Source organism: Dendropsophus ebraccatus, chromosome 1 (genome assembly GCF_027789765.1).
Source record: "Dendropsophus ebraccatus isolate aDenEbr1 chromosome 1, aDenEbr1.pat, whole genome shotgun sequence".
Classification (NCBI taxonomy): domain Eukaryota; kingdom Metazoa; phylum Chordata; class Amphibia; order Anura; family Hylidae; genus Dendropsophus; species Dendropsophus ebraccatus.
This window is the reverse complement of record NC_091454.1, coordinates 13,522,071-13,545,289: the sequence shown is the minus strand read 5'-3', so window position 1 is coordinate 13,545,289 and position 23,219 is coordinate 13,522,071. Positions and strand designations below refer to the sequence as shown.

General features: G+C 42.3%; 1 protein-coding gene across 3 annotated transcripts in view; it reads right to left on the bottom strand.

Moving 5' to 3' along the window:
- BICD1 (BICD cargo adaptor 1) overlaps positions 1-23,219 on the bottom strand; it is a 120,327-nt gene that overhangs the window by 82,088 nt on the left and 15,020 nt on the right. The window contains exon 2 of one of the 3 annotated variants that reach the window (XM_069967757.1): positions 16,327-16,399. The exons of the other annotated variants lie outside the window; for them this stretch is intronic. Coding sequence (XP_069823858.1) covers positions 16,358-16,399 — 42 coding nt within the window. The 3' untranslated portion in view covers positions 16,327-16,357. Of the gene's footprint in view, positions 1-16,326; positions 16,400-23,219 lie in introns of those variants that run through there. 3 annotated transcript variants of the gene reach the window in all.

Here is a 23,219-nt window from a genome sequence, read left to right as displayed (position 1 = left end):
TATATACTATGGGGGAGCACAGGGGAGCTATATACTACTGGGGAGCACAGGGAGCTATATACTATTGGGGAGCACAGGGGGCTATATACAATTGGGGAGCACAGGGGAGCTATATACTATTGGGGAGCACAGGGGAGCTATATACTATTAGGGAGCACAGGGGAGCTATATACTATTGGGGAGCTATATACTATTGGGGAGCACAGGGGTCTATATACTATTGGGGAGCACAGGGGGCTATATACTATTGGGGAGCACAGGGGTCTATATACTATGGGGGAGAGCACAGGGGGGCTATATACTATTTGGGAGAGCATAGGGGGTCTATATTTTATTGGGGCGAGAGCACAGCGGGGCTATATACTATTGGGGGGAGAGCACAGGGGGGCTATATACTATTGTGGGAGAGCATAGGGGGGCTATATACTATTGGAGAGCACAGGGGGGCTATATACTATTGGGGGAGAGCACAGGGGGGCTATATACTATTGTGGGAGAGCAGAGGGGGGCTATATACTACTGGGGAGAGTGCACAGGGGGGGCTATATACTAATGGGGGAGCGCACAGGAGGGCTGTATATAACTGGAGGAGCACATGAGGGTCTATATACTACAGGGACACCTTAAAACTATGGAGGCACCGAGGGGTGTAACTATATAGGGGTACGGAGGGGTGTAACTACTATAAAGGGGTACAAGGGACCTAACTACTGTATGTGTTGGAGCCTTAAATATTTGTCTGGCAGATTCTGGAGAGAAGATTCACAGCCAGGAGAAGACTTCATGGTGGCCCAGGCTGGATGGAGAGAAAAAAAGAAAAGGTGACAGACTTTGATCAGAGAAGACGCCCCCGGTGAGTCACTGGATGTAACTGCACTCTGTTATAGGGTTGTAGTGTTAGGGGTCATGATGTGGCGGTATTATGTAATGGTATCATTGGTGATATCTTTCTGTTTTGTTTAGTGCAGTTTTTATGTAATATGTAATCACTGTATGGTGGTAGGAATGTTATAAGGTAACTACTGTATGTATTGGGGCTCTTGATACAGTGTGGGGGCAAATTCAGTACATTATACAATGTGCTGAAAGGGAAGGGGGGGGCACTCTTGAGGGTTGTGCACTGGGCCCACCAATGTATTAAAACGGCCCTGCACATAGCCTAAATGGGTATGGGCAGCATGCAACCCAATCCCTCAGTAAGCTAACAGTTTGTCTTACCTCTTACTGATTTGAGCTTTCTTTCATTGTAAGTGATGATTTGGGGAGAGGGGGGGAAGCCTGATAGGGAGATGAAGAGATGAGGAAGTATTTTTCAAAGTTAAATTGTATTACAACACTTCTTATATTCGCTTGTACTGCTGATTTATGCAGTTTGTGGCTATTTAATATTACACATATCCTCTTTAGGACAATGAAAGGTAAGCGATAAGCTAAACCACATGTATGAACAGTGAGACAGAGGTGAAAGGGAAGTAAAAGGGGAAGTGTACTGGGTGATAAAGCTGACACTAACCACACCCAACGTGCTTTGTACAATCTGCACACCATCACTATGTCATGTGACTTCCTGGGTATTCTGGCTTTTTAAATAATTTTTACATAAGTTTTACACATAACTTTTCTGTAGTTGGTATTTGAAGACGAATGTATATAGGTTAGAGGTGAGAGAATCCAATTCATTCCCAATATATCTTTGTGAAACCTTTGAAACTGGTTTTTGACAATTTTACGATGGAAACCACTACTACTAACCCCATACAGCTATACATCTCCTGCCCTGTCCACCATGTTCTATACTGTACTACTACTCCTACTCCCAGTACTACCCCTACACAGCCGCACATCTCCTGCCCTGTCCATTATATTCCATACTATACTACTCCTACTACTACCCTATGCAGCCACACATCTCCTGCCTTATCCATCATATACTACTACCACCCTATACAGTCGCTCATCCCCTGCCTCGTCCATCATGATCCATACTATACTGTTGCTTCTGGAATCCCAGGTGACCTGAGTGCTCGTATGTGATGTTTTGATATTTTTGGATTTGGGACTTTCGATTTGGACCAAACGTATTCAAAATCCAATTGAATCTGATAGAAAAGTCTAAAAAATTAGACCCAAAGTAGGGTGTTTTGGGTGTTTCCCTTATCTCTCTTAATATTTCACCAAACCCCAATGGAGCGATATAAATCTTTAGATCCAGAATAAGCAGAGGACCCTTTTAGATCTTGTGTTTATAGTGGGAATATAACCCTAATGATGATTTACTATCCGTTCCTCCTCCTAGATTCTTATAGGACTCTGTAGAATCTGCTGAAGTAAATCAGGGAGGGAAAGGAAGAGCTTTGTGAATGGGATTATGACGGCAATCTGTCTTCTTACCCTGGGAAACAAAACGCTGGATTACCACACTGTGGAGTCCACTGATCCATAATTTCTTCTTCCTGTGGAATTTTGAAAATGATGGCGGAACTTTGACTGGCCTAAAGTGAACCGCGGTAGAGCCCGCCTGACCCCCCCGGTGGAGCCCTTGATACTTACTCTTTTCTGGATGTCCCACTCCTGGTCCCGGTCTCAGGATGGGGATATCGCCGTCGGAAGCCGTGCGCTCGCTCACCAGGGATGAGTCCGACGCCCATAGAAAATGACTGCTCCAGCCATTCTCTATGGACGTCGGACTCACCTCTGGTAATTAGCATACAGCGTGCGCTCGGCTTCCAACGGAGATATCGCTGCCCGGGGACCGGGTCCAGGAGCAGAACTTCCAGGAAAGAGTAAGGGTCCTATTCCACAGGCCTAGCAGGGCCCGATCAACGACGTAAACGAGCGCCGATCTGCTAGATTGGCGCTCGTTTACTTGGCCTATTCCACGGCCCAACAATCATTTAGCGAGGGCTGAAGGGACATCGTTACCGATGTCCTTGCAGCCCTTGTTTCATACTTTACCTGTCCAGGCTGCAGGTCTTCTCCTTCTCTTGGTCCCGCGGGCCGCAGCAGCTTCGGAGAGGCCTGTCTGAACTGACAGACCACTCAGCCAATCACTGGAAGTGGCGGTCCCGGCCAGTGATTGGCTAAGCGGTCTGCCAGTTCAGACAGACTGCTCCGAAGCTGCTACGGCGCGGGACCCGGTGAGAAAAAGAAGATCTGCAGTCTGGACAGGTAAAGTATGATGTTTGTGAAATCGTCGGTCAACCGCCGCGCCCGCTATTCCATGTAGCGATGCACCGATGGTGACCGATGATTTTAGGTTTGAACCTAAATGAGCTGAGTGTACTCCTTATCCCACGGAGCGATAATCGGCCGATTATCGCTCCGTGGAATAGGCCCCTATATATCCATGGCTATGTATCCATGTATAAACTGACAAGTGGGTGCGACCATTCAAGTGTGTAGGGTCAGGCTTATTTGACTAGTAAAATAATAACACCCAGTCTATTTATACATTTCCAGGAGGAATAAGAGGGCAGCAAAATGCTGAATACTAAGAAATACTAAAAAAAGATATTATGGCAAAAGCAAATTTCCAAAATAAAAACCTATTATATAATATAATAACCAGTCGTGACTGTTCATTATATTATACAGCCCCAGGATGTTTTTACATAGTCTATTTCACATTGTTATGAGATTGACTGACATAGACGTAATGATATTTGACATCCCCGTTGGATATGTTCACAGTCAAAAAATTATGACGACGGCCTAACCTGACACGGTCACATCTCATTGCCGTCATGTGTCCCGGACTCATGACTTGTACTGCGGTAAACAATATAAAACAGAGAAAACAGAGGCAGAGTATATATAAGTTCACACAATTCATTCCCACTACAAATGTCGAGGCGAATGTGCAGCGTACTCTCCGAGAAGCTACGAGTGCTACGTGTAAACTGCCCCATAGACTTTCTGCAGATTTATGACATACTGAGTACAGGGGGGGCAGCGGAGAGCTGCGGGGGGGGGGGGGGGGGCTGCCCGGGTTATCACTAGATAGTTTGCTGCCACTACTCCTATTCCACGGAGCGACAAGTTGAAAGACAAACGACAGCAACGATCAGCCAACATCGTTTAAGTTGGCTGATCGTTGCCTTCTATTAAATGGAACAATGACGTAACGGCCGATAATCTTTCAATGTAATAGGGCCTTAGGAGACGCACGCCTCATAGTGAATCCGGCCAGCTGGGCATTGGGTGTAGATTTGGATCATGATTTACTACTTGCCGTGCACCCCCTGTGCTCCCTCTTCCTGACCATCAGGCGAGCGGGGCACACCGCCGGTGTACACGAGGGAAAAGGGGTGAATCTGCGTCTTCTCCCTGCCATACGCCCTTGCTGTACTTTTCATAAATGTCCCCCTATACATCTTCAATTTATCAGTACGTATAAAGCTGACCACTGCTTTTAGAGCAGAGTGGTGGTAACCTAGAAAATGAGATGTCAACAATGGGAGGGAAAGAGCGGCATATCAGGAGAAGGAGGCAAGTTTGCTAAATGGGTGTATCGACAAAAAATATTTAACTTGACAGGTATAACTTTGTTAGTTGAAATGGAAAAATCCCTTTAAGGAGAAACACTGCCCCTTTGGTCCATGGACACAGACCGCTGTACTGATGTGGGCCAAGAACCCCGAAAACAGCAGTCTACATATGGGTCACTAATACTTCTGGGGAAGTTCTGACTTAATAATATAATAACTTTTTAGAGAAGCACAGACATTGACTTGAGGAGAATGATACCCCTAAAAATGAGCCCTTCGGTCCCCAAAGGCCCCTTTGAAGCCAGACAGCAACCTGTCCAGTACTGATAGGGGGAAATAACCATGGAACAAGTGCAGACGCATAACTTAGTGTTGAGTGGAGAGGCCAAACTGCTAAGGTTCTACAAAGGTCCTCCGAACCCGAATGCTTGGCATTTGACTCCCTGCAGTTGAAGACGTTGGATACAGTCCTAGGGAGTCCTGGAAAACATGGATACGGCTTAAGGCTCTCTAGTACTGCATCCAACCTCTGCAGAGAGTCAAATGCCAAACACTTGGGCTCGGAGAGTGTTGCCGAACCCGTACAGTTCAGCTTTTCCGCTCAACACTAGTCACTTCTCCTTGAGGAAAAATTTTGGCTTGACATTCCCATTCATGTACTGAAACACTGACTTTAGGGAACGCTACCTGCAGAATACCCCGATAAAACAATCCCTAGACTCCTAATGAACCATATGATTGGGTGGCATGCACTTTTACGGTATATTAAAACCATATTTAGCTACATTTTGTAACTAAAATTTTGTCACTTTGCAAATTTTCTTCTCTTATTTTAAACTTAGACTCGGGCAGTTTTACGATAGTATAAGAGGATTATATTGACAGCCTCTATGCCCTGAGCGGTTTACAAGAGTCTGGAGAATTACAAGACAAGAAGTCATTTCCCTTCTAGAAAACTTCAACTTAATACCTATTTTTAAGAGAAGCCAATGAAGATGCCTCCAGTCTGTCACAATGTATGAGGATCAGTCAAAACACTAAGGGGTTGTCTGGAATCTTACCCTTTCACCTTCGGCACAAACTGGTAGTATACCTTCCAAGACCAGTGGGGCGGGTTCCAAGTCACGGTTATTGCGTGTGGGCTAAACCATACCAGCATGCGATGATCATGACTTTAAGTCTACCCTCTTGTAAAGAATACTTCCAAGATGTGCTGGGGCAGAAGTCAAGTGTAGGGGAGCAGAAGAATAAGACCTTTTTAGAAAATTTCTTTAAAACCAACAGCCTAAAATTATATACTCCTACATAACAGCTTGTATATTCAGACATCTTTCTATCACAGTCGACAGGAACTTTTTCAGCAGTTCACTTTACAGCAGCTCTTTTGTGCAATCGGACCAGATGGGCTAGCCTTTACTCCCCATGCACATCAATGACCCTTGAACATGCGTGACCCTGTTGCTGGTTCACAGGTCGTCCCTCCTTGGACCACATTGATAAATACTGATCACTGTATACCAGAAACACCCCACAAGACCTCCCACTTTTACAAGCTTTCACCAAGTAGTCTACCCATCACATTCTGGCCCTTGCTGAAGTTGCTCAGATCCTTTTAACATCAACTTTAAGAACTGACTTCATTTTCTGCCTATTACATCTCCCCATGATAACTTATTTAGAAATATAATGCTGTTTTGTGTACCTATCTCCTTTGCAGACTTATACATCTCCATGGATACAGACTACAAACAAACACTGTGTAGTCTGACCTTACCTATTTCATTTTGTTTCTAATTTGTGTTCGTTAAATATACTTGAACATATGGAGCAAATGGGAGTATGATTGTGGAATCACTGTTATTAGATACTGAGAACATGGGGTCATCAGCTAAGAATACAGACAAACGCGGGCATTTATGAAGGGCTTTTTGCCTATTCTTTGGCGAATAAGTGTTAGTTGCGTCCATTTTTGGTCTAGGTGATATTTATGAATCAGTATTCGACATGAAAATAACTACTAGATACATATTTTTTTTATAATTTGACTGTTTTGTGTATTCAATTAAATATCTGCATAATCTTGCATTTGCTTCTTATTTATCATGTGCCCAAAAATGTAAAATTCATAAAATTATTCATTTCACTTGTTTCTTGTGCGCAATTTTTGAGAAATACAAATGGCAAAAATTTGATTTAAAATCGCAGCTATTAAATTTCCCTCAAACAAGGGGAAGCCAATGGGGGGGATTTATCAAGACCAGCGTACTCATACACCAGTCTTAAATTAGGCCCCACCACCTTTTCCCGGCCGAATTCACGAAGAGGCGTACGCCTCTTAGTGAATGCGACTGGCCAGGCGCCCAAACCTGCGCCTGAAGTAGCAAATGCAGGTGTAAATCATGATGAGTGCTGTGCGGGAGGAGGCCAAGCCTCCTCCCTGCCTTGCCGCGCCCCCCAAGCCCACCCAGCGGGCGAGTGGGAGATCCGGTAGGCGTATGCCGGGGAGAAGGGACAAATCTGTGCCTTCTCTCTGGTGTACACCTCGGGCGGACCCTTTTCAAATGTCCCCCAGTGTGTCTATGTATTACACAGACACCCTACAGATTTTAATGCAAATCATGTAATGCCTCCTTCCTCCTGTGGGAGTGCTGCAGGAAAACTGATCAGTTGCTGTCAGTTTCCCCTGCAGATTACAAGTAATGACTGATCATAACCTTCTTTCAGAAAAACAAGACAACTTGATTATGGAAGCCATTAAGGCAAATACATAATTTTTATAGTTCTCAGTACCCCTTTTAAAGATTCTGTACAGAAGTCATATTATTTTATATCCAGCTTTCCTGCTGTAACTTATAAATATGTTGATAGAACATTTATGTAGCATAAAATATTTTTAGACGATTCCCCGTAAGGGACGTTCTGGCACAAGAGAAGACGCCGATACTATAAATAGCACATGGTTTGGTGGCGGTTCTTTTGCAGATTTCGCATTGGGTCCCAGGAGTTTCCAATTAAGCCTCAGGCTTAGCTGAGATGATATAGCTTAGACAGCGGACTATGGAGACAGGCAAAGACCCCATCCTGTTTTATTGGTGCCGTAAAACGGGAAAGATCTATAACAGTGAACCATTGTAATAAACAAGCTGGACACAGTACGGACTTATGGTGCATTAAAAGGTCACAGCCTCATATTCTAATAAAGGAAAAGTCCTTCTGACAGCTAACTGTTTCTAATCTGGAATCTTAACTCTTACCAGATAGGGATAAATTAATTAAATTTTAATTAGTTTTTTTTTTACTTTTGTTTGCTGACCTAGTCCATAGCACTAAACAGTATTAATAAAATAGGTCCCTGGCAGGGCTCACAATCTAAGCTCAGTGTGCTTTTCGAGGACTTGAATACAACCCACCAAACAAGGGGAGATTCTACAAACTCCATGAAGATGTTGCCCCAGGACAGCAGAACTGTAGATAGATGATAAGATGGTCACGGTCTGATACGATCCCGCTGGCACTCAGACTCATTGACTGAACTGGTGGTGCTGCTACTATTCTATTGGACTAGATAGATAGATATGAGATAGATAGATAGATAGATAGATAGATAGATAGATAGATAGATAGATGATAGATAGATAGATAGATAGGAGATAGATAGATAGATAGGAGATAGATAGATAGATAGGAGATAGATAGATAGGAGATAGATAGATAGATAGATAGATAGGAGATAGATAGATAGGAGATAGATAGATAGATAGATAGATAGATAGGAGATAGGTAGATAGATAGATAGATAGATAGATAGATAGATAGATAGATAGATAGATAGAAGATAGTAGATAGATAAGAATTTCAGAATGAATACAGCACTCGTGTAGCAATAGATATGGTGCCAAGCGGTATATACCAGCGACCACCCGGTATAGGTAATATAAATCAGAAGATAGATAGATAGATAGACTGATAGATAGGTAGATAGATAGATAGATAGATAGACTGATAGATAGATAGATAGATAGATAGATAGATAGATAGATAGAAGATAGATAGATAGAGAATAGATAGATAGATAGATAGATAGATAAGAGATAGATAGATAGATAGATAGATAGATAGATAGATAGATAGGAGATAGATAGATAGGAGATAGATAGATAGATAGATAGATAGATAGATAATTGATAGATAGATAGATAGATAGATAGATAATAGATAGATAGGAGATAGATAAATAGGAGATAGATAGGAGATAGATAGATAGATAGATAGATAGATAGATAGATAGATAGATAGGAGATAGATAGATAGGAGATAGATAGATAGATAGATAGATAATTGATAGATAGATAGATAGATAGATAATAGATAGATAGGAGATAGATAGGAGATAGATAGATAGATAGATAGATAGATAGATAGATAGATAGATAGATAGATGATAGATAGGAGATAGATAGATAGATAGGAGATAGATAGATAGATAGATAGATAGATAGATAGATAGATAGATAGATAGATAGATCTTAACCTAACATCTGGCTGTAATGATAATGAATTATATATAAATCCTATACATATTCCATAGTAGCAGCTGAAGGTGCAGCCTGAGCATAGAAGCATAAATCTGCATTATCACTGCCGGGAATATTGGTTAGAAGCTGATGGAACTATCTAGAAAACCCTCTCTGGTTAAAACATGTCAAATATGGATGCAAAAAACAGCTAATCGTATACATTATGTGCATCGATTTCCTGTCAGATCTTCCTCTAATATTCCACAGGCATAAAACCAGGACTGCTTTACATGTGTCTGGAGCCTGGTATATGAGACGAGGAGGAGGGTGTCATATATCAGATATATATATATATACACACTCGCCTACTCCCGCATGCCCTAGGTCTGATACTCAGCATTGTAACATAAGTGTAATATAGATCACAGCTTACAAGGAGAAAGACTACAGATAAAAGGATAAAAAAATCACATGGTGCAACAATAACATTGCAAGCAATGCGGAGAGAAGAATGAATGGAGAAAGAAGATGAAAGGACGAGGCTGTCGAGAGGTTCAAAGGCCTCAGTATTGGGAGAAAGGCCCCACTGTGCCGGGTATTCAGTATTCTCTATTCGGTACTTCCTATATGTCTTGAGAAGGAGGACAAGGCTCCCGCTGTGTCCACATGGCTCTAATAAAACTTTATATATGATATTATATTGTGTCAATTTGTATTCTGCTGCTGGGTCCCAAGCTGGGACTAGATGATGCCCAGACTAAAAGGGGTTATCCAGCGCTACAAAAACATGGCCACTTTCCCCCTACTGTTGTCTCCAGTTTGGGTGCAGGTTTTGAAACTCAGTTCCATTGAAGTAAATGGAGCTTAATTGCAAACCGCACCTGACCTGGAGACAACAGTAGGGGGAAAAGTGGCCATGTTTTTGTAGCGCTGGATAACCCCTTTAAGGCCCTATTACACGGGACGATTATCGTTGAAAAAAACGCTAAATCAATAGATGTAATAGGTGTAAACGAGCGAATGATGAACATAAAATGGTTATATTCTCACTCATCATGATCTTTAGGGCTGTATTACACGGGACGATTATCGTTCGAAAAATCGTTTGGATTTAAACGATAATCGTTTCGTGCAATAGCAGACAGCGATTAAACGACCAATGAGAAATCGTTGGTTTTTTGATAGAATTCGGACCCATTTTTATCGATTGATCGTTCGCAAATCGTCCGGTGTAATAAGTCATAGCTGAAACGAACACAATAGCGAGGACAAAATGACCTCAAGAATGATCATAAGTAACGGCCATTGTTCAGTTTTAGGCTATGTTCCCACTACGTAAGTCTCCGGACGTAGCCCGTTCTGTGAATAAGCGGCCGGAGACTTACGTAGTTTGCGTACAATGGAAAGTATACGATGTACGGCGGCACAGTTCACACTACGTACGAACTTACGCCCGGATCGTACGCAGCGCGTAAAAAAAAAAAAAACAGACCATTGTTTCCGAACGGAAATGCTGTAACTTACGCCCGTAGCGTAACATGCGGTCCCGTACGTAGTGGTGATTTCTTCATTTTTCAAGCTTTTTGTGCCGATCCAAAAGGTTCTGTGGGGTGTCCGGGGCTAGCCGAAGATTTCCAAGTAAAAGACTACGCTACGTAGGGCGCTCGGGAAGCGTAAGTAGACTGCGGGCGTAAGTTCGCACTCCGTACGTAGCTGGCCGCAAGTAGTGTAAATCCCCGGCCGGAGAATAACGCGTATATGTCCGGCCGCGAAAATATGCGGCCGGACATATACGCAGTGTGAACATAGCCTTATTGGGCAAACGATTTTGGGTCGTTTGCCATAGCGGTCGTTTGAGAACGTTTATTGTTCACTATAAAATCGATCGCCATCATTAGCAATCGATCGTTACGGCGAATCGCTAGGTGTAATAGAGGGGCTTTAGGGTCCTATGAGACAAATCAATTTTTAACAATGAACGATCACAAACAAGATTGTTTATCGTTAACCTGAAATCGTTCACCGTATTACACAGCACGATAGTCGTTACTACAATCGTTTACTCCATCTGATCCCGGCAAAAGAAAGAACGATGGGCGATTACACGATTAGTGAACGAATCTGGAATTACAGCGAACGATTAACAATGATTTTAGGGTCAGATCTAAATCAAAGATCAATGACTCATGAACAATTTTCCCACCGTTGCCTGCAACTACATAGAACGTCTGTTCTCCATTTTTTTTTTTGTTTGGTCTCAAAGTAAGACTAGAAGACAGGCTGGGTTCACAATACGTCTGCAATCCGTTTTTTCCATCCGTTTTTTGCAAAAAAACTGATTAAAAGAATGGATGCATGTGTGTGCATCCGTTTTTCCACTGAATTCCATTATAAAAAAAAAAAACTGATCAAAACGTATCCTTTTTTTTTTTTAACGGACACAAAAATGAGGTTGACTAAGTTTTTGTGTATTTTAAAAAAACGTATCCGTTTTGATCTGTTTTGTTTATAAAGGAATTCAATGGAAAAACTGATCAAAACGGATGCACACACGAATACGTTTTTTCCATCCGTTTTGTTGCAAAAAAAAACTGATGAAAAAAAGGGATCGCAAGAACGTAGTGTGAACCCAGCCTTAGAGCCCTATTACATAGGACAATTATCATGCGAACTATCATTTGAATCGAAATGATAATCGTTTCTTGTAAATGCAGGCAGCGATCAATCGACCAATGAGAAATCGTTCATCGTTTGTTTGGTGCTGACACCAAATTCATCGTTAGTCGTTCGCTGTAATTCCATAACAATCGTAACTAACGACTTTGGCTCTGTGTAATATGGTGAACGATTCCAGGTTAACGATCTTGTTTGCGATCCTTTATCGTTAAAAATGGATTCATTTGATAGGACCCTTAAGGACATTTGCTCGCTCCCTGTTCTTTATCCTTTCTTCGAACTATAGGGGGCAATAAGGGCGCAGTACGTTTACGGTTGTGACCGGTTACAGATACGGTTGTGAAATAATTTCCCATCACCACTTGACACTATTGTTATATGAATATAACGTTCTAGGTCACTTTCAATATGGTGCTTGTGCCAACATTGAGCATCAGAGTGGCATGGACGTATGGGTACCATGTTAGGGTTCTATTACACTAAGCGATTTTTAACAATTACCGACTAACGATAAGCGATTGCAAACGAGATTGTCCAGCAAAACAATGGACAATGTGCAATTACACTAAGGATAAGTGAATAAACGCGAAACTACAGCGAACGAATGTGGAATTACAGTGAACGATTAGCGAACGATTAACGATGATTTTAGGTTCAGATCTAAATCAACAATCAACGACACACGTACAATTTTTCAATCGTCGCCTGCTATTACACAGGACGATTATCGTTTAAATTCGAACGATATAACGATTTTTTTCACGATAATCGTCCCTTGTAATAGGGCCCTATTAGACTAAGAGATTTTTAACGATTAACGACTAATGATAAACAATGGCAAACGAGATTGTTTATTGTTAACCTGAAACCGTTCACCATATTACACAGAACGATAGTCGTTTTTGCATGATAATCGTTCCATGTAATAGGGCCCTTAGGGTCCTATTAGACAAAGCGATTTTTAACGATTAATGACTAATGATAAACGATGGCAAACGAGATTGTTTATCGTTTACCTGAACTCATTTACCATATTACACAGAACGATGGTCGTTAGTTACGATCGTTATTATAATCGTTATTGCGATCGTTACTATGATCGTTTATTCCTTCTGATCACAGCAAAACAATGGACAATGTGCAATTACACTGAACGATTAGCGAACAAACGCGGAACCTGAGCGAACGAATGTGGAATTACAGCGAACAATTTAGGTTCAGATCTAAATCAACTATCAACGACACACAATTTTTCAATCGTTGCCTGCAATTACACAGGACGATAATCGTTTAAATTCGAACAATATAATAATTTTTTTCGTCCCGTGTAATAGGGCCCTTACTCTAGTGGGGGCACAGTCTTCAGTCAGTTCTTCTATTGGGCATCAAGGACATCAAGGGTTAAGTCTTTACCGAATTGTTTGGGGTACTCCAAGATAAAGTGAAGGACTCTGGTACTTGATTACCAACATGCCTACCGATCCCCCTTCTGCACTTCCCTCCACTCTCAGCAGACAACTTCCTGGGGGTGTGTCCTATAAAATGGGAGTGGCATATGTTAAAATAGTGTGCGGTGCACTACATATTCCATGCATTATCCTAGAAAATATTTATTTCTGTAAATAACCTTATAATTAGATAATCGAGGGGGATTGCTATGGATGGCTGGAAATATTACTTACAAGATAGGACACTAAAGAACACAGATAGAAGAGATATTATGTGGATAGAAAGTGGTAATATGATAGATGGATAGATAGTGGCAATTGAAAAGTTAAAGGTTTAACAGGGATTATAGAACAGCGCCACCCCTGTCCTCAGGTTTTGTGTGGTATTACCATTCAGCTCCATTCACTTAAATGGACCTTAGATTCAATACCAAACTGAGGACAAGAGCGGCACCGTTTCTGGAAGAAAGTGAATAACCCCCTTTAAATCTAGTTAAACTATTTAGAGGTATAATTTGTTAGGACGGGATAGTGGGAGTCAGCATGAGAAATCCAGAGCAGGAAAGTACTGAACAATTCCATATATCCCATATCTACATCCCCAGTATACAACAATGTAGGAAAACAGCAAAGATAGATGGGAGATAGATAGATAGATAGATAGATAGATAGGAGATAGATAGATAGATAGATAGATAGATAGATAGATAGATAGATAGGAGATAGATAGATAGATAGATAGATAGGAGATAGATAGATAGGAGATAGATAGATAGATAGATAGGAGATAGATAGGAGATAGATAGATAGATAGATAGATAGATAGATAGATAGATAGATAGATAGATAGATAGATAGGAGAGATAGATAGGAGATAGATAGGAGATAGATAGATAGATAGATAGATAGGAGATAGATAGATAGATAGATAGATAGATAGATAGATAGATAGGAGATAGATAGATAGATAGATAGATAGATAGATAGATAGGAGATAGATAGATAGATAGATAGATAGATAGATAGATAGATAGGAGATAGATAGGAGATAGCTAGATAGATAGATAGATAGATAGATAGATAATAGATAGATAGGAGATAGATAGATAGATAGATAGATAGATAGATAGATAATATATAGATAGATAGATAGATAGATAGATAGATAGATAGATAGATAGAATGTAGATGGAGGTAGATATCACTGCATACACCACTGCTGCTTTATGACTTGTTTTGATCATCTCAGGGTGGAGCGGAAATATCCGATCAATAATGAATCCAATAATTAGATACTGTGTATTAGTTTCCCCATATACAGTGTCTCATAAACCTCGTTCCTGGAAGCAGAATATATATGGCAGATGTGGTAAGTGCCAGGAACCTGCAGGCTGTCTAATAGCAGACAGGCCTCTAATGGAACAGACTGCAACCACCCAGCATTAGAGCGCTGCAGATTCCGGGAGAGGTCGGTGACGGCAGCCATGATGACATCAGGCCCTGCAGGATATCACATATCTGTAAGGGCCAACCTGTCTAGGAGAGAGCGGCCTCCTCTGCTATCACACAAGGTCTCACTTGGAATCCTGACTCCTGGCTCAAACAATGGTGCGTCAACATAGCTTTGGGGCTCTATTACAGTGCGGGATGATAGGCTGAATAAGTCATCACCCGGCAGATTTGGGTCGTTACTAGCCATGTAATAGGGGACGTGCGGCCAATGAGTGGTAGAGCCATAGGGCTCCATGAATGATCTGGTGTGGTGGTCACGCCTTACAGTAGGTTCTGTAAACAAGCACCGATCTACAATATTTAAGCATGGTCCGGGCCCTCTAAGAGTCCTTACAGAGTTCACAAAAGGTTCCTATTTACCACCTGTTTCTTTTACACCTTGGTGTGCACAAATTTTCATTATGTTGTTGCTCTCTCTCGTGCTTGTCTCTTGTACGTTTTGTTTGCTTTACTTTACGTATAACAAAAGCCTCTCCAGGGATCAAAGGTGTAAGGACCATCGAGGTGGACCATGCGTCTGTTATGGGGTCTTTTGTTATTCCATCCCTTTTCCAAACCTGAGTAGGACGGACCCTGATCCCCCCTCTTCCTGTATAAAATGATTTGTCGGTAAACAAGAGGGGGCACAATTGACCCATAAAAAAGTCGTGAATGTGGTAACAGCAGGTTCTTCTGTCCCGGGTGGCAGGACCATACCCCATTTTATTCTTTCCTTTGAGACCCTTTTTCTTTCACAACATTTGACTTTTAGTAAATTCCCCACAGGGGCCAAAGTAGCTGAGATCCCAACATGGGACCTAAAGGCCATATTAGACGGCCCGATATGCCACGTAAGCAAGCGACCATCTGCTAGATTGGCACTCGCTTACACAGCCTATTATATGGCTTAAATACCCTGCACCAAGGGATGTATATATATTGATAACAATGTCTGGGTAGTCCCTGCTTTATATAGTAAAAAAGAAAGTTTTATACTTACCTGTCCTTCTAGCTTTTCTCCGCCATTGAAGCTTCTATACCCATTGGTAAACTGACAGGCGGCTCAGCCAATCCCTGACCGAGAAGGGATAGAGCAGTGGCCAGAGATTGGCCGAGTGGCCTGTTAACTCAGCGACGGGTGTAGAAGGTTCAGTGGTGGGGAAAAGCTAGGAGGACAAAAGTAAGTATAAAACTTTATTATTTACTATATACTTTAATCAGCAGCTGTCTACGCACCTCCTGCTGAGCGATGTCTGGCCAGTGGCCGATAATTTTATAACATGCAGAAAGACAATGCAGATAATTGGCTCCTCGGCTGATTGTTGTCTATTGCAGGGGGCCTGATTGGGCAGATAATCGCCGGGTGTAATAGAGCCCTAACAAAACACATAGCAGAGTCAATAGGTAATAAACATTATCTTTAACCCTTATCTTGTTAGTAATTTCCACAATGTGGTCTTCAAGCCTCATGACCTTATAAGTGGAGATCCTCCAGAATCTACTCTATGGTCTTCAGGCTATTCGTGGTTTCTGTGATAGTCCAAGAACAGGATAAGGATCTAAAACCAAAATGTAAAGTCTATTTTTTATTTTTTATTTTACAGAATGAACGGTATCCAACAAGGATAGTTGCAACAACCTTGAACATCTGGTAGGAAGCATTCACCCTACGGGGTAACTAAAGCATTACACAGCTCCTATTGAAATGAGTGGGTTTTCTGTTTATTGTCCAAATTTTCTAGGTTCCACACAGCAAGCGTTCAATTCCCCTGCAGTGCCCCTACAGGAAAAGAGAAGTATTACACAGCACCTATTGAAATATGTGAGCTGTGTATGTAATGCTTAAACATTCCAGGGTCTACACGACACTTGGGAGATTTCCGTGCAGTGGAAGAAGCTATGCTTACCTCTCCATCCTCCTGTAGTGATCACTGTAGGCTTCCCCACTGACCGCAGCCACCAACAACACTTCCAAACCCATCGTCCACACAATTATCCCAAGTCCACACAAAGGACCACACAAACGATCCAGCTCATGGAACCTCGAGTGTCTTTTAATAGGCTGATCACCCAGATCAGCACTCATGTGTTTCACTTGTTTGATAAGACCTTAAAGGGGACCTGTCACACCGGCTGCCGGGGCGTCGGACGGCTTCCGACAGGGATTTCTTGGCGGCGGGATGAGGTCCGGAACTGGGACTTTGAGGAAGGGGTAAGTATAAGGGGCTCCACCGGGAGGTCGGGCGGGCTTCACCCCAGCAGCCGGGGTGACAGGCTTCCTTTAAGTTCTCTAATTCACAAATACCACAGTACACACAAAATTTCTGTGTTGATATGTTTTGAACCACGAAAGATATTGCAAATCTGATTGGGGCAATGGATAACTGGACAATTCTGGTTTTGATATGCTACAAGACCACCTCCCCATTGGAAAAACTCACGCTTGCCCTTGATCTTTTCAGATTTTTGAGAGTTTAAGATGGCGGCCATGTTCTGGCTATAGGCAAAAAGATAAGTCCCCTCATCCATTACTTGCTGGGACATTCAGGTGTAATTTTTTCTTTTCTGAAATGAAAGGGTGTCCTAAAGCTTTTGACATCCCCAACATGTAAATTGGCCTGTAAGGTATGTAACCTGATTGTAAGGCAAGGTATGTAACCTGATTGTAACCTGCCTCTTTGATGTAACCAGTTGTTCCTGTCGTATCAAAAGGTATAAGCCTTGTCACTACAAAGCATGACCATGGTAGCCACAAAGCAACCACTAGATGCCATCTAGGATAACAATCCCAAAGTAATTTCCAATGTCAACAAACAATAAATACTTCAAAGGTGCTGGACACCCAACAGCATTCCATTACCTGGAGTCATGTTCTCCATATACATAGGTAAAGGGGACAGACACCACTTACATTTGGGTCACTTTATCGAAGTGAAGACTAAAATTGGTCCTAGACGTAAAGATTTTTCCTTGAGTGTCTTGATAGTGGTAATAACTATTTTGCTTTATCGTAGCATACATTTTTACTGATTTCTTCTACTTTTTTATAGGTTATGTTCACACAAGGAAGTCTTTTGTAGACATAGACTTTTAAAAATAAAATAAAAAAAACTACTTGTTCTAGATTGGTTTTTAAAAAAAAATCCTTTTTAACCCTTTGAGGACCCGACCCAAAGAGTGGACCGCGTCAATTTTCATTTTTGCGTTTTCGTTTTTTTTCTCCTCCCCTTCTAAGAGCTCTAGCACTTTTATTTTTCTACCTATAGGGCCATGTAAGGGCTTGTTTTTTTCAGGAACAGGTGTACTTTGTAATTGTGTCTTTCATTCTACCATAACATGTATGACAGAACCCCCAAAATATTATTTATGAAAATATAAATTGGTGAGATTGGAAAAAAAGAATGCAATATGGTAACTTTTGGGGTGTTTCTGTGTCTACGTAATGCGCTATACGGTAAAAGCGACATGATATTATTACTCTATAGGTCAGTCCGGACACAACCATATTTACACAGATTTTCTAGTGTTACATTTTTTTTTAATGAAGTCTTTTTTTTTTCAATTATTAATAAAATGTGCCTATTGTGGCGCTTATAACGGTTTCATAATAGGATTGGTAAAATTGGATAAATATACAGTCTATACTTCCATGCCCAGGCCACTTATAGTACATTGCAAATTCTACAATACAGAGTGAAGAAAAAAAAGGAAGGTCAAGGGGATTATCCAGAATTAGACCTGCTAGAAAGTGGTGACCGCCCCAAATTAGGCAACGTAACCACGCCGAGAAAGACGGTATACAGGACTCGGTGCTGAGAATTACGGCCTAACAAATCTGACGTTGCATTTTCCAATGTGCTGTGAAAATGTCTTCAAGCTTCAGTGTAATCTTTAAAGCATTTTATTCTCTTCGGGGACCCATTATACGCTCAGCCAGAATCCTGTATATTATAGTCAGTACACTCAACAGTACAATGGCAACTAACACATGTCCTACAGTAAGAGCAAACCTATTAGAGAGATGGATGGATGGAGGGATGGATAGGTAGGTAGATAATAGATAAATACTGTAGATAGATAGATAGATAGATAGATAGATAGATAGATAGGAGATAAATAGATAGATAGGAGATAGATAGATAGGAGATAAATAGATAGATAGGAGATAGATAGGAGATATATTATAGATAGGAGATAGATAGATAGATAGATAGATAGATAGATAGATAGATAGATAGATATTATATATGAAGGATATAGAAGATGAGAAATGTGCACAGGCTCAGCCATCCATTGTTTTCCCCCTGGTAATCGGAGACTTGGAGTAATAGCGGGAGGGGCGGTGATATAGCAGTCATCCATTTTTCATGTAGTGGTCACTTAGCGTTATAAATAGACTAGAACGCAGGGTTGTTTAGGGCGAGGGATGTATTGTCATAATGCAGAGCACACATCAAGTTGTAAAACAACAAAGAAGGGCAAACAATGGCGCTCCCGCATGGAAACAACAGCATGCCAAAAGTGGAGGTCAAGTTGACCGCAAAGAAGTGGAGGTCAAGGTGACCGGTGAAGCCATTTATTATAAGGAGGGCAATGGACGGTGAAGCACTGTTGCGGTATGGATATGATAGAACTTTGGACGTATGATTATGGAAGCATTTTGTGATCAGACTGATTCCCTCTATTTGTCTCGATAACCATAATTCATCCATCGTACCTGCATCGACGCTGCACTTTCCAGCTCCGGGATAATGTACTGTGAAACCTGAGAGCAGCATCAGCAGTGGACAGCTCTTCTCTACTAGCATTACTATAGTGCTGCAGCTGAATCAGCACCACCGAGCAGGGTTACCGTCCCCCTTCCTAAGATCTATTCTGGGGTTGTAAGGTGTCACGGTGTTTTCAGGGTCCCTACAGTTACAGAAGGATATAGGCCGAAACACACCCTGCTGATCTTGTCCATGGGGAGTGTCAAATAAACTCATTATATTGATACTACATGAGAACTGCTATACGGTGATACTACATATGTATTGTATGGCATTGTTTCTTATTGCTGTATAACGATCTGCAAAGTGTGAGCGAGTACTATTCCTAAAAGTACCTACACACCTTCAATAACTATCAGCTGAATACCGATCCTGTCTTCAGAACAATCCCTCCAAAAACAAAATGGTTGGACAGTGAAAATCCACCACACCCAACCTCTATCTCCACCAACACCATCTGTCGGGGGAAAGTTGGGAGGCCCACATACACCATATACTGTCAGTCCAACCTGTCACCAGCATTAGGCGGTGTATTGGAGCCTAAAGTCTAGTGTCTATAAATAAAAAAAATTTTAACACCTGAGGGTACGTACACACTATGGAAATCACACAGATAACTTGCTGTGGATTCCGTTGCTTGTCCCCGCATACTCCAGCTTTACTTTCGACCGGTCCCATAGGCTGCATTCTATGGTCAGGTGGATTCTGCCATCCACCTGAAGAATGAACCTGTCCATTCTTTGGGCCAATGGCGGAATCCGCCTGACCATAGAATGGAGCCTATGGGACCGGCGGAAATTCAAGTGGGAGCGCAGGAGGAGTGAGCGACCCTAAGAATACGTTCAAACATTATCTACAATATTTGTTGTCATCACTGTTATATAATAGAAACTTTTTATTTGAGTCTTTTTTACATATATCAGGATATTGCACAAAGGTCATATAGGGTTAAGTCTCGCTTATATGGATTTCTGTGCCGGTAAGTGTCGGCTTTGCCTGTACCCAGATCTTGTGGGTTGGCAGGTGCTTCCTGATTAGATATATAAATATTATACTCAGACCTGATAAAGCTCTATAACTACAATTTGATTGCATTAATAAACTTATTTTTTTATTGTATTTGAGGGTGATCTTTAATTCAGTGATTCCCTTAAAGGGACTTTTACAATATTAGAAAAACATGTCAGTGCCCTTCCATTCCTGTCCATGGTACAGCAGCTCAGCTCCACTGAAGCAAATACAGCTACAATGCCAGATACATCCCGACACAACTTCTACTCCACACTTGATGGTCTTCTATGGCACTACATCCGCTATACTACTACAGGCCTTCCCGTACATCCCTACTTTCCAATACTCCAAATGCGACCTAAAGAGCCACCTCTCGAGATGTTATGTAACGTTTCATAAATTGTAACTCAGTACCACTTTGGCCGATTCTATATGGATTCCCACCTACTGTCTTTTTACTGTGGAAGAGTGGTGGCAGAATGTCTGGCCAGAGAATGGCAATCAACTATAAGGGTCATTTTACACGGCCCTATATGGGGCAACGCAATGTCGCAAACAAGAACCGATTAGCGAGATCGCAGCTGATATCGATAACTTTTGAAGTGATCAGCCAAAGAGTGGGCGTTTTCCCTCTTCTCAGCTTAATGCTGCCACTTTTACACAGGTCATTATTGGATGAAGGAACATTTTCAACATTGGCCTGTGTAAAAGAGTCTTTTGTCCGTAGAACAGCAATCAATAACAACTAACTAGTGTATGATAAAAAGACAACTATACATCAACCAACCAATAAGTTGCCTATACACCTTTAATAACTGTCGGTCAAATGATCGTTTGATAAAGGTCCCTGTCTCCCCATACATGTGGCCTTGTTCAACATTGGGAAGGGGTTAGCTGCAGCCAGAAAGCTCTGCCAATTGCTTTTACCTCCAAAAACAAAAAGCTCAGGCAGTAAAAATCCATCATGACCAAACTTTCTCTCCTCCGATATCATCTACAGGTTGTCGAGGTGCCTTCCCAAAGAAGGCCTACTGTTGTTGGCTGTTTCCTAATTGAGTTGGAGAATGGGTCCGGATCCCCTCTCCCACACCATGCACTTAGAATGAGGACACAGAGGCCTTAATGTCACACCAGACCCGTCCAACCTATTCACGGCCAACTATACCCCCCTATTAGCTAAAATTCGGCAGCTCTTGCACAACCTGAAGATCCCCTTTATATCCTGGATGGGCCGCAAAAACTACTTGAAGACATATATACTACCCCGCTTTCTCTATCTCTTCCAATCCCTCCCCATTCCGGTGCCCCGTACATATTTCATAGCTGCCCAACGTATGCTCTCTCAGTTCCTGTGGTCCAACAAGGCACCTAGACTGGCGCATAGACATCTGATCATTAAGCGCAGAGATGGTGGGTTTGGTCTTCCGGATCTGCAAACCTATTATAAGGCCTCTATCCTGACCAGATGGTGCGGATTGGTAAAATCCTATGGAACCAACACATCTCTATGGACAAATATGGAATTGGCACTATTGCCTCGCGCCAGCCTAGTTTGCCTGTGGAAACAAGGCCCAACCCCGCCGGACCTCCTCCCACATCACCCCATCTTGAACGCCACGTTTAAAGTAACACATGCAGTGTTTAAAGACCTATCGCCCGTGCCACTCCCATCCCCTGAGATGCCAATGAACCTGGTTCCAGCATACATAACGGGAAATATAACTCAACACCCTCCACTGTGGAATCACCTTCCTACTGACCCCATGGGGTCCTACCCAACCCAAGTATTTACTAACTTAGAATCCCTTATACCCTCCACTCTTGGGAAACTGATAGCCCACGCAGTAGCTTTAGCCGACCTCTCAGCCATTGGTAGACATTTTGCAACCCGTTACCTACCATGTCGCACCCAAAACTGGTTAGACAGTCTCATCTCTCGCCCCACACTCCCTAAAAAACTACTTTCAAAAATTTACTCCTCTTTGATCGGCCCCCCGACTACTGCTAAACCTTCATATATCCTGGCCTGGGAGAGGGAGTTGGGACGATCCTTCACCCCGCAAATGTTAACTGCTATGGCGGCAAGCTCCCATGGATACTCTTGCTGCGTTAAAACTCAGGAGAGCTCTTATAAGCTCTACACTAGATGGTACAGGACTCCATCCTTCCTCTTCCGGGCAGGCATCACCTCCACTGATGTATGTTGGAGATGCCATCAGGGCGCAGGCACATACAAACATATATGGTGGGAGTGCCCACTCATCGCCACCTATTGGGAGGGTATAAAAAATAGAATTGAGCAAGTGGTCAAGGCGAAAGTGGATTTATCAGCCTCACTCATTCTGCTCTGGGAACCCACTCCCACCCTCTGCCCTAAGCACAACGACCTTATAACTCACCTACTGACGGCGGCCAAACTGTTGGTTCCGCTATATTGGAATTGCACGGAGGCACCCCCCATAGCAGAATGGCTTAATAGATGTGACCAGCTAGCCAGATTGGAGGAGCTAAGAGGGTGGGAGAGGGGAACTAGAGAAGGTTACCTGAAGACATGGAACCCCTGGCTGATCTATCGCAAGCTCATCTGATAATCTGGATGATACCCACAGACCTCCCCTTATCTTTTGTCTTCTTGACAGACGGACCTCTTATATAGCAGCCCCATAACGCGAGAGGTTTGAAGACATTAGCAGACTAGTAGACCCCCCCCCCCTCCCTACAAGGGTCCTTCTACTGAGATGTGATAAGTGAGAAATGACTCCGGTCACGTGATATGTCCAGCGGATAATAGTCAGTGTACATTGTTGTTATTGTTACTGT